Below are 12,046 nucleotides of genomic sequence, written 5' to 3'. Positions count from 1 at the left end.
AAGCATGGGGGCAATCCACCCCTAATGTTAGGGACAAATCGCCCCTCCACCCCTGCCCCCATGCTTCGCCATATATGCTCTTTTTTTTTTTTTAACTGTGATGGTGAAATCACCTTCTACAGTGCTGGAGTCAGGGCTCGAGGGGGAAGGTGAGCTGTGTCAAACCCCCCTACAGCCCCTGGCTGTGTCAAACAACCCCCCCCCCCCTACAGCCCCTGGCTGTGTCCAAACCCCCCCCCCCTACAGCCCCTGGCTGTGTCCAAACCCCCCCCCCCCTACAGCCCCTGGCTGTGTCCAAACCCCCCCCCCCCTACAGCCCCTGGCTGTGTCCAAACCCCCCCCCCACAGCCCCTGGCTGTGTCCAAACCCCCCCCCTACAGCCCCTGGCTGTGTCCAAACCCCCCCCCCCCTACAGCCCCTGGCTGTGTCCAAACCCCCCCCACAGCCCCTGGCTGTGTCCAAACCCCCCCCCTACAGCCCCTGGCTGTGTCCAAACCCCCCCCCCCCTACAGCCCCTGGCTGTGTCCAAACCCCCCCTACAGCCCCTGGCTGTATCCAAACCCCCCCTACAGCCCCTGGCTGTGTCCAACCCCTCCCTACCACCCCTGGCTGTGTCCAACCCCTCCCTACCACCCCTGGCTGTGTCTAACCCCTCCCTACCACCCCTGGCTGTGTCTAACCCCTCCCTACCACCCCTGGCTGTGTCTAACCCCTCCCTACCACCCCTGGCTATGTCTAACACCCCTACCACCCCTGGCTGTGTCTAACCCCTCCCTACCAAACCTGGCTGTGTCTAACCCCTCCCTACCACCCCTAGCTGTGTCTAACACCCCTACCACCCCTGGCTGTGTCTAACCCCTCCCTACCACCCCTACCACCCCTGGCTGTGTCTATATTTATAGCTGGAAGCACCAATTGTTGTATTCTAAACGGGGCGAATACTCCCTTCACTTTCCATTTCCAGTATCCCGTGTTTCCACCTGCAAAAAGAAGAAAACGTTTAGTTTATAGTGGGCAATAGAAAAAATGGGCAACAAATACAGTCGGAGGTAAACAGCAGGTTGAGCCTGGAAACACTGTATCGGGGGCCCTCATGGTATCACAGGTTGTCACTAAAACAGGCATGAAAGTACTGGATTAGAGATCTGTGGTATGACAGGTTGTCACTGGCACAGACCTAGAAGTACTGGATCAGGGCCTACGTGTGACCATAGGCTATCGCCAGCACAGGCCTGGAAGTACTGGATCAGTGCCCCATGTCATACCACAGGTAGTCACCGACACATGCCTTAAAGTACAGGATCGGTGGCCCATGTCATACCACAGGTAGTGACCGACACATGCCTGGAAGTACAGGATCAGTGGCCCATGTCATACCACAGGTAGTCACCGACACATGCCTGGAAGTACAGGATCAGTGGCCCATGTCATACCACAGGTAGTCACCGACACATGCCTGGAAGTAGAGGATCAGTGGCCTATGTCATACCACAGGTAGTCACTGACACATGCCTTGAAGTACTGGATCAGGGGCCTCTGTGTTATTACAGCACCGCTCTGCTCCAGGCTTTGCTGTTTATATGAAAGATTATGGCCAAAAAAAAAAAAAAAAAAACACACAATATCTTCAATTGTATAAATTGTGGATACTTACTGATTCTTTGCTACGCAGATGCAGATGACGACCAACATTAAAATAAATCCACTGAGTATCACCGTCATGATAGCCAGGAGCCAAATAGGGACTACAAAAAGAAGGAAAGAAAGCGTTATTGTCAATGATAAGAACACATGTAAGAACTTCTAAATGTATCGGGATAACATAGCTGGGTAAAATTAATCATGTGGAACTCCAGGTGGGGAAATTGAGAACAAACTTTATGTCTCCTCACTTGGGGAGATTTCCTCCCTTTGTGTCCTGGAGAGCACACAGGAAGTAAGAAGAAATCTTCCCAACTCCTCCCCACACCATATCAACTCAAAAAAAGGAAAGTTTTGGCTGGAGCCCTGCTTTAAATCATAATTAATATTACACTAGCTGCATTAAGCCCATTCTTATTTCAGAACATTTCACTTACCTTGCACCTTGATGTAATACCAAGCCCGGACATCTTCTGAGGAATCTTGGCCTTCGGGTTCATCCAGCATCCTCTGACCACCTGGCAAAATGGCCGAATGTTCATAGTCCTTTCCCAGGGCTGGAACATACTGATAATCAGTATCATGACCTAGTCCTAGAATAACAGAAAAGAAATAAAGATGTACATTATCTATAAGGATACAAAATCATGAATGTTATTTATACATTAAAACTTTGATTAGAGTTTAAAAGTCCTTTGGGTTTTCTAGATTATTGTCAGCATAAGAACGGCTATTATTTCCCCACAGCGGGCAATCGGATTCCAGCCTGCCTTGCACCGTTCTGCCCGTTGTGGCTGTGATAAAATAAGTGTGAGAAAGCCTTGTTGGCTTGAAGCAGATATTCCCTGGCTCATGTGCTGCATGCTAGTTCTGGGGCAGTGGGCCAGAACCTATTCACCGACGCAATGACTTGACATAGGTGTGTGGCTCCTGAGTCAGGGGATGGTTACTTCCTTCTCACACAGGCGTTTTGCTTCATGACAAAGAATGTGTATTTGCTTAGAACTGATAATGGCCCTTCTTTTTTAGAACCCCGAAATCTATAATTGCTTTGACTATTGGACATTCATAAAATATACACGCAGGGACAGCACCAGAGGGGTGTATGGAAGTCCCCTAGAACTACCAAAAAATAAAAGACTGGGCAAGCATCTATAAAAGTATGGACTCGGCAGCTGGTCGGTGCACAGCCAAGCATAAGAACGGAGGGTGCTCTGTGTTCCACCTCCTGCTGCCGTTTTGGCCTGGCCACCGGGGATTTATGAGACAGGACAGAATGTGCATGGAATTCAATTCCCCAGAAGTCACCCAAGTTTTCAAACCCCTCAAATAGTGTTCCTGCCCACCGTGTAAGTCTTCCCTAAAAGCAGCATGAATGGAGGAATCTCTATTATATTCAGGCAGCCATGGCTGCTGGTGCTGCAAAACAATGATTACATATGATAGGATGCAATCACTGTTTGCCCGATAATTTACCCCCTGAATTCTAAACAGACTTTTGTAGGGATGGATGATGCTTGCAGACCCACCCGTGTCTTGAATTGTGGCCATTTCAGCAGGAATCAGACAAAATGTAAGTAATTGGTTAGAGCACTGACTTTAAATAATCACGTTCTATTCTCTTACCTGTATCCTGGGTGTCTGGGCGCTGAGACGTCACATCTGCCTTTGTTTCTTCACCTGCAAGCTTGGACTCCGCAGGTTGATACATTTCATCTACCTTCGTATCTTCAGTTGTGAGCAGTGACTCCGCAGGTACACTTGTATCATCCGATTTGGTATCTTCAGCTGACAGCTTGGACCCTGTAGCTAAATCCTCCTCAACTGCAATCCGCCATCCACCTGTGAACTCAGACTTTTCAGGTGCATATGACTCGTCCACTTTGTGCTCCTCGGGTGCAAGCTCGGACTTTTCAGGTGCATATTGCACGTCCCCTTTGGGTTCCTCAGGTGCATATTGCACGTCTGCTCTGTGCTCCACGGGTGCAAATAGCACGTCTGCTCTGTGCTCCACGGGTGCAAATAGCACGTCTGCTCTGTGCTCCTCAGGTGCAAATAGCACGTCCGCTTTGTGCTCCTCAGGTGCAAATAGCACGTCCGCTTTGTGCTCCACGGGTGCGAGGTTGGACTCTGCAGGTAAATTCTTCTCATCAGCTTTGGTATCTTCAACTGTTAGCTCAAACGCCATAGGTTGAAATAGCTCCAGGCTGTACCCATTGCCTAACGGCTGGTCAGCATATTCATCACGTTCATTCGGATCTATAATCACAAAAGAGAAAAGAAATACAAATATAAATGTTATATTATCTAAGAAAGATAAGTACAATCCTATTATATTCAGTTATTGTTAGGGCTTTTGTGTGTGAGTGTGAGTGTGTGTCAGAACTGAGTTCTGGTACTTCTGACAGGGAGCAGAGCTTTTTTTTAATATATAGCTTGTTTTATGCAGCTCTCAGCCCTCAGAGTCATCTGGCGGCCACATAAGCCGACATGACTCCTATAGTACCGGCAGCAGCCTTAAGAGATAGGAGTGCGGAGCAATATCAGCTGCACGCTGCCTCTCCCTGTAGTAGAGGGGATGTTCCTGTGAGTGTGAGGAAGAGCTGCAGTGTGGCGTCCTGTCCTGAAACTTCTGACTGCTCACTGCCTGAGGAAGACTGTACATTGATTTTGGTAATTATTTTAAACTGTCAGTGTTGCTGCTGGATGAATATAGGGGCCGCTTGGCTGTCTATTAATGCTGCTGTCAGGATGTGGGGATGTCTTATAATGCTGCCTGGATATTGGGGATGTCTCTTGCTGTATATATGGGACTGTCTCTCTTGCTAGATATTGGGGACTGTCTATTGTGATATCTGTCATGTCCCAGTTCATTTAAAAAAAGGTGGAGGACACATGTTTCCTGTGGCGCTCCAGCTGCAGAGATTCCCAATGAAGTTCAGTTATAAAAATAAATAAAAAAAGTGGAGTGGAGGTCATGTGTTTCCTGTCATCGGTGGAGCTCCACTCTGCAGCCAGACCTCCTTACGAACTATACTTCAACTTGGTTCCCTATTCTCAAAAGTGGGCGGTGCTAGAAGGTATGTAGGGGGTGGAGATGAGGGGCGGGTAGGGGGTGGAGATGAGGGGCGGGTAAGGGGTGGATACAGGCGTGACTTTGGTGAGGGGCGGGTTATTGTACGTCTAGTAAATGAGTCCAGGAAGATTTCAGTCATATGACTGAAGCAAAGCTCCGTACAGGAAAGTGCTGGGGATTGAGTGCAATGTGTATAATGTGTACTCTCATTTATTCCAATGAAAACTCCAAATATATAATAAAGTCCTAACCTTTTGATGGGATCGGCGCTCCGTTGATCATTGCAATTGGCATGGCCAACACAATAAGAAATAATAACAATAACTTGTTCATTTTCGCTAGTTTTGTCAGAGACAAAGAACAACACATCCTCTCTCCTCAAACTCCCTGTGTTATCTGAGGCTGAGCTCCAGGCGGTTGGAATATAAAGGCACTGTGGGCGGGGCTTAGCTCTGGACCGTTTTCTCCTTTGTGATGTCACAGAGGAGATCCAGAAGATTCTTTTCTTTTTTCAGAACACTAGCATTTACTTAGGTGGGCGGAGCCTGGAGTTTTTTTTTTTTTTAACTGTTTGTTTCCTGGTTTAGGGCTTGTTTACACCACAATCTCTGTGTACACTGTGCATTTCTGCATCTGCATTTATATGCCTTTTAGTGTGTTTGCAGTGCGTTTAAAGGCATTTGCAATGCATTTTTTTTTATTGTTTATTTAAAATTTCTTAAATTATTTAAATGTCTTAAAATGTTTTCCTATGATGTGTTTACATGCATTAGCTTGCATTCTTAAGTGTTTTTGGATATGTTGGCGTGCATTCACATGCATTTGCGGTGCATTTACATGCGTTTATGTTTGGTTTTTAATGCATTAATGTGCATTTATGTGTGTTTGCAGTGCGTTCCAATGCAGAAAAATGCAGCATGATGTACTTTTTGTTTTAATGAACATAAAAAAACTGCTGGTGCTGCCAAACAATGATTACATATGATAGGATGCAATCACTGTTTGCCCGATAATTTACCCCCTGAATTCTAAACAGACTTTTGTAGGGATGGATGATGCTTGCAGACCCACCCGTGTCTTGAATTGTGGCCATTTCAGCAGGAATCAGACAAAATGTAAGTAATTGGTTAGAGCACTGACTTTAAATAATCACGTTATATTCTCTTACCTGTATCCTGGGTGTCTGGGCGCTGAGACGTCACATCTGCCTTTGTTTCTTCACCTGCAAGCTTGGACTCCGCAGGTTGATACATTTCATCTACCTTCGTATCTTCAGTTGTGAGCAGTGACTCCGCAGGTACACTTGTATCATCCGATTTGGTATCTTCAGTTGTGGGCTCAAACGCCATAGGTTGAAATAGCTCCAGGCTGTACCCATTGCCTAACGGCTGGTCAGCATATTCATCACGTTCATTCGGATCTATAATCACAAAAGAGAAAAGAAATACAAATATAAATGTTATATTATCTAAGAAAGATAAGTACAATCCTATTATATTCAGTTATTGTTAGGGCTTTTGTGTGTGAGTGTGTGTGTGTGTGTGTCAGAACTGAGTTCTGGTACTTCTGACAGGGAGCAGAGCTTTTTTTTAATATATAGCTTGTTTTATGCAGCTCTCAGCCCTCAGAGTCATCTGGCGGCCACATAAGCCGACATGACTCCTATAGTACCGGCAGCAGCCTTAAGAGATAGGAGTGCGGAGCAATATCAGCTGCACGCTGCGTCTCCCTGTAGTAGAGGGGATGTTCCTGTGAGTGTGAGGAAGAGCTGCAGTGTTGTGTCCTGTCCTGAAACTTCTGACTGCTCACTGCCTGAGGAAGACTGTACATTGATTTTGGTAATTATTTAAAACTGTCAGTGTTGCTGCTGGATGAATATAGGGGCCGCTTGGCTGTCTATTAATGCTGCTGTCAGGATGTGGGGATGTCTTATAATGCTGCCTGGATATTGGGGATGTCTCTTGCTGTATATATGGGACTGTCTCTCTTGCTAGATATTGGGGACTGTCTATTGTGATATCTGTCATGTCCCAGTTCATTTAAAAAAAGGTGGAGGACACATGTTTCCTGTGGCGCTCCAGCTGCAGAGATTCCCAATGAAGTTCAGTAATAAAAATAAATAAAAAAAGTGGAGTGGAGGTCATGTGTTTCCTGTCATCGGTGGAGCTCCACTCTGCAGCCAGACCTCCTTACGAATTATACTTGGTTCCCTATTCTCAAAAGTGGGCGGTGCTAGAAGGTATGTAGGGGGTGGAGATGAGGGGCGGGTAGGGGGTGGAGATGAGGGGCGGGTAAGGGGTGGATACAGGCATGACTTTGGTGAGGGGCGGATTATTGTACGTCTAGTAAATGAGTCCAGGAAGATTTCAGTCACATGACTGAAGCAAAGCTCCGTACAGGAAAGTGCTGGGGATTGAGTGCAATGTGTATAATGTGTACTCTCATTTATTCCAATGAAAACTCCAAATATATAATAAAGTCCTAACCTTTTGATGGGATCGGCGCTCCGTTGATCATTGCAATTGGCATGGCCAACACAATAAGAAATAATAACAATAAATTGTTCATTTTCGCTAGTTTTGTCAGAGACAAAGAACAACACATCCTCTCTCCTCAAACTCTCTGTGTTATCTGAGGCTGAGCTCCAGGCGGTTGGAATATAAAGGCACTGTGGGCGGGGCTTAGCTATGGACCGTTTTCTCCTTTGTGATGTCACAGAGGAGATCCAGAAGATTCTTTTCTTTTTTCAGAACACTAGCATTTACTTAGGTGGGCGGAGCCTGGAGTTTTTTTTTTTTAACTGTTTGTTTCCTGGTTTAGGGCTTGTTTACACCACAATCTCTGTGTACACTGTGCATTTCTGCATCTGCATTTATATGCCTTTTAGTGTGTTTGCAGTGCGTTTAAAGGCATTTGCAATGCATTTTTTTTATTGTTTATTTAAAATTTCTTAAATTATTTAAATGTCTTAAAATGTTTTCCTATGATGTGTTTACATGCATTAGCTTGCATTCTTATGTGTTTTTGGATATGTTGGCGTGCATTCACATGCATTTGCGGTGCATTTACATGCGTTTGTTTGGTTTTGATGCGTTAATGTGCATTTATGTGTGTTTGCAGTGCGTTCCAATGCAGTAAAATGCAGCATGATGTACTTTTTGTTTTAATGAACATAAAAAAACTGCAATGCTGTAAACTAGGCTCATTGGAATACATACATTTTTCTTGAATCTCTATTTTTACTGCGTTTATGCTGTGTTTATAAACGCACGTGACTGCATCTGATGTAAATAAACCCTAAGACCCCTTTCACACTGGGGCGTTTTGCAGGCGCTATTGCGATAAAAAATAGCGCCTGCAAACAGACCCGAAACAGCCGCTGCAGTGTCTTCAGTGTGAATTTCCCGAGGGCTTTTACACTGGAGCGGTGCGCTAGCAGGACGGTAAAAAAAGGTCCTCCTAGCCGCATCTTTGGAGCGGTGAAGGAGCGATGTGAATACCGCTCCTGCCCATTGAAATCAATGGGACACCGCGGCTATACCGCCGGAAAGGCGCCTTGCGGTGGTTTTAAGCCCTTTCTCGGCCACTAGCTGGGGTAAAACCGCACCACAAGTGGGCGAATAGCCCTGCGAAATTGGTGGTAATGTGCAGCTAAAAATTTGTGGGAAGGGGGCCTAAGGGGCAGTTCACACCATGGAGATGCAGTCCGGATGCGTTCCAGATGCTTTTCTGCATGCATTTTTTTGATGCGATCCAGTGCGTTCCCTCCCTCCCCCCCTCTATTTTCTTAACCTTAAAGTGATAGTAAACCTGCACATTAAAAAAGAAACATGCAAGGCAAAGGCATAATGAGCTAGTATGCAGCGCATACTAGCTCATTATGAAATAGTCACCTCAGAACGAAACCCCCGTATCGGAGCCCGGTCCACGCAGAGGGAGCTGACATCTTGCCCTCGGCGTGTCTTCTGGGTTCGTGGCTCTGGCGCTGTGAGTGGCCGGAGCCGCGATGACGTCACTCCCATGCATGCGCGCGGGAGTTTTATTCCCGGCATCTGACGTCAGCGGCTGCATGCAAAGGTAATATCTCCTAAACCGTTAGTCGCTGCTCCGGCCAGTCACAGCACCGAAGCATCGATACCTGGAAGTCACGCCGGGTATCATGGCGGCGACGGAGGAGGTGTCCGAGGACCGCTGCGGGGGCTTCGTTCTCAGGTAAGTAATTCATAATGAGATAGTACTGCATACTGGCATACTAGCTCATTATGTCTTTGTCTTGCAGAGTTTTTTTGTTTTGTTTTTTAAGAGAGGGTTTACTTCCCCTTTAATGCTGCTGTCAGGATATGGGGATCTCTTATAATGCTGCCTGGATATTGATATCTGTCATGTCCCAGGCAGCCCATCCCCCCCTACACACCCAAGGAACACAGTTAACCCCTTCCCTGCCAGTGTGATTTTTACAATGATTAGTGCATTTTTATAGCACTGATCAATGTAATGTCACTGGTCCCCCAATAAGTGTCATTTGGGGTCAGATTTGTCCGCTGCAATGTCGCAGTCCTGTTAAAAAAGATCGCCGCCATTACCAGTAAAAACAATAAAACATAAATAAAAGTCCCTAAATCTATCACATAGTTTGTAGATGCCATAACTTTTGCGCAAACCAATATTGCATTTTTTTTTTTTTTTACATATATATATAAAAAAATATGTAGCCTAAACGGATGAATAAATTCTTTTTATATTTTTGGGGGATATTTATTATAGCAGAATGTAAATACAATTGTTTTTTTTTTTCTCAAAATTCTCGCTCTTTTTTTATTTTTTTTGTTTGTTTATAGCGCAAAAAATGAAAAACCGCAGAGGTGATCAAATACCACCAAAAGAATATATTTATGGGTAAAAAAAGGACGTCAGTTTTGTTTTGGGTACAGCGTCACACGACCGCACAATTGTCAGTTAAAGTGCAGGGGGGGGGGGGAATCCTTCCGGGACTGAAGTGGTTAAACAATCGCTTTTTACAAACCAATCCAGTTTACAAAGTTGAAGGACAGCAGGAAGTACAAAACCTCCCAAAAATATCTTGTGTTTCTGCAAATCCCAGGCTCCACTTCCTGTAGTGTTGTCTATTTGTTGTTTTTGTTACATTTAAAAATTAAAAAAAGGTGAAGGACACATGTTTCCTGCAGAGATTCCCAATGAAGTTCAGTAAAAAAAAAAAAAAAAAAATGGAGTGGAGGTCATGTGTTTCCTGTCATCGGTGGAGCTCCACTCTGCAGCCAGACCTCCTTACGAATTATACTTGGTTCCCTATTCTCAAAAGGGGGCGGTGCTAGAAGGTATGTAGGGGGTGGAGATGAGAGGCGGTTTTAGGGGCGGGTAGGGGGTGGAGATGAGGGGCGGGTAAGGGGTGGATACAGGCGTGACTTAGGTGAGGGGCGGGTTATTGTATGCCTAGTAACCATTCCCTGAATGCCATTTCTCGGGTGATGAAGTTACTTCCAGCACAGCCTTCTCACACGGGTGTTTCTCTTTGTCACCATATGTATGTCATTGTAAAGAAGCTGTAATCTCCTCCATGTGATGTATAGAAGATGGATCTCTATGGCTTCTATTATCTACTACACTGCAGGGTATTGGGCTCACTTCACAAAGCTTTCAGGGTCTTTGTCATTTTCAGATTATTTTTTTTATAAATAACTGACACTTCGGGGGAGGGGAAGGTTCATGTTTTACAAAGTGACTGTTTGATTTCAAATGAGTCCAGGAAGATTTCAGTCACATGACTGAAGCAAAGCTCCGTACAGGAAAGTGCTGGGGATTGAGTGCAATGTGTATAATGTGTACTCTCATTTATTCCAATGAAAACTCCAAATATATAATAAAGTCCTAACCTTTTGATGGGATCGGCGCTCCGTTGATCATTGCAATTGGCATGGCCAACACAATAAGAAATAATAACAATAACTTGTTCATTTTCGCTAGTTTTGTCAGAGACAAAGAACAACACATCCTCTCTCCTCAAACTCCCTGTGTTATCTGAGGCTGAGCTCCTGGCGGTTGGAATATAAAGGCACTGTGGGCGGGGCTTAGCTATGGACCGTTTTCTCCTTTGTGATGTCACAGAGGAGATCCAGAACATTCTTTTCTTTTTTCAGAACACTAGCATTTACTTAGGTGGGCGGAGCCTGGAGTTTTTTTTTTTTAACTGTTTGTTTCCTGGTTTAGGGCTTGTTTACACCACAATCTCTGTGTACACTGTGCATTTCTGCATCTGCATTTATATGCCTTTTAGTGTGTTTGCAGTGCGTTTAAAGGCATTTGCAATGCATTTTTTATTTTTTTATTTCTTAAATGATTTCAATGTCCTAAAATGTTTTCCTATAATGTGTTTACATGCATTAGCTTGCATTCTTATGTGTTTTTGATATGTTGGCGTGCATTCACATGCATTTGCGGTGCATTTACATGCGTTTGTTTGGTTTTGATGCGTTTATGTGCATTTATGTGTGTTTGCAGTGCGTTCCAATGCATAAAAATGCAGCATGATGTACTTTTTGTTTTAATGAACATAAAAAAACTGCAATGGTGTAAACTAGGCTCATTGGAATACATACATTTTTATGGAATCTGCATTTGTACTGCGTTTATGCTGTGTTTATAAACGCACCTGACTGCATCTGATGTAAATAAACTCTAAGACCCCTTTCACACGGTGGCGGCACGACTTTGGGGGCGACTCGGGAAGGTAATCGCAAGACGACTTCAGAGGCGACTTGCAAAATTACTTCTGTATTGAAGTCAATGCAAGTCACCCCAAGTCGTACAAGAACCCCAAAGTCGTACAGGAACCTTTTTCAAAGTCTGAGCTACTTGAGTCGCTCCTATTAGAACGGTTCCATTGAACAGAGCGGAGCGCAACTTGTCAGGCGGCTGAGTCGCCCCTGTGTGAACTGGCTCTAAGGCCTGTAACGGTCAGGGGTTAACACCGTTCACGATATTCCATTACACCAACCCAAGACAGCTTATCCGACACTCCAACCATCCAGCAGACACGATCCAAAAGAATTCCCCAGAAAGGATGAGACACGCACAGCTCTGTCTCTGGGCTCGGGAAAGCTCGTATCCGCTCGGCTGGGCGGCGCATGCACAGATACGTAATGGCGCCACCCAGCTCCATTTTTGAATAGCCGATCGAGTCAGGAGGACTCAGGAGGGACACTTTGGCAGTGACACTCACCAGAGGCAGAGGACGGAGCCGTTACAGCCCAGCGGCCATCATTTTTACGGGCACCCGATGCCCATATCGGCAATTTTTAAGCTGTTTCGTCA

The 12,046-nt window shown here is 45.3% G+C and overlaps 1 protein-coding gene across 1 annotated transcript; it reads right to left on the bottom strand.

The window, feature by feature from the left end:
• Positions 1-864: 864 nt before the first annotated feature.
• LOC120927869 (paternally-expressed gene 3 protein-like) lies at positions 865-6,961 on the bottom strand. The gene is made up of 5 exons (XM_040338832.1): positions 5,886-6,961; positions 3,268-3,900; positions 2,079-2,234; positions 1,655-1,745; positions 865-980 (listed from the first exon to the last, which is right to left on the bottom strand). The coding sequence occupies exons 1-5, from the start codon at positions 6,064-6,066 to the stop codon at positions 926-928; spliced, it is 1,116 nt and encodes a 371-aa protein (XP_040194766.1). The 5' UTR covers positions 6,067-6,961; the 3' UTR covers positions 865-925.
• Positions 6,962-12,046: the final 5,085 nt, after the last annotated feature.

The sequence above is a fragment of the Rana temporaria genome, chromosome 2 (genome assembly GCF_905171775.1).
Source record: "Rana temporaria chromosome 2, aRanTem1.1, whole genome shotgun sequence".
NCBI lineage: Eukaryota > Metazoa > Chordata > Amphibia > Anura > Ranidae > Rana > Rana temporaria.
The sequence above is the reverse complement of the archived record's forward strand: the minus strand, read 5'-3'. Positions and strand labels throughout refer to the sequence as shown.

Coding starts and splice junctions, on each gene's coding strand:
- LOC120927869 (XM_040338832.1), bottom strand. CDS start 6,066: ATGGCGTTTGAGCCCACAACTGAAGATACCAAATCGGATGATACAAGT. Junction 3,901..5,885: donor CCCAGACACCCAGGATACAG/GTAAGAGAATAT, acceptor TTGTGATTATAG/ATCCGAATGAACGTGATGAA. Junction 2,235..3,267: donor CCCAGACACCCAGGATACAG/GTAAGAGAATAG, acceptor CTGTTATTCTAG/GACTAGGTCATGATACTGAT.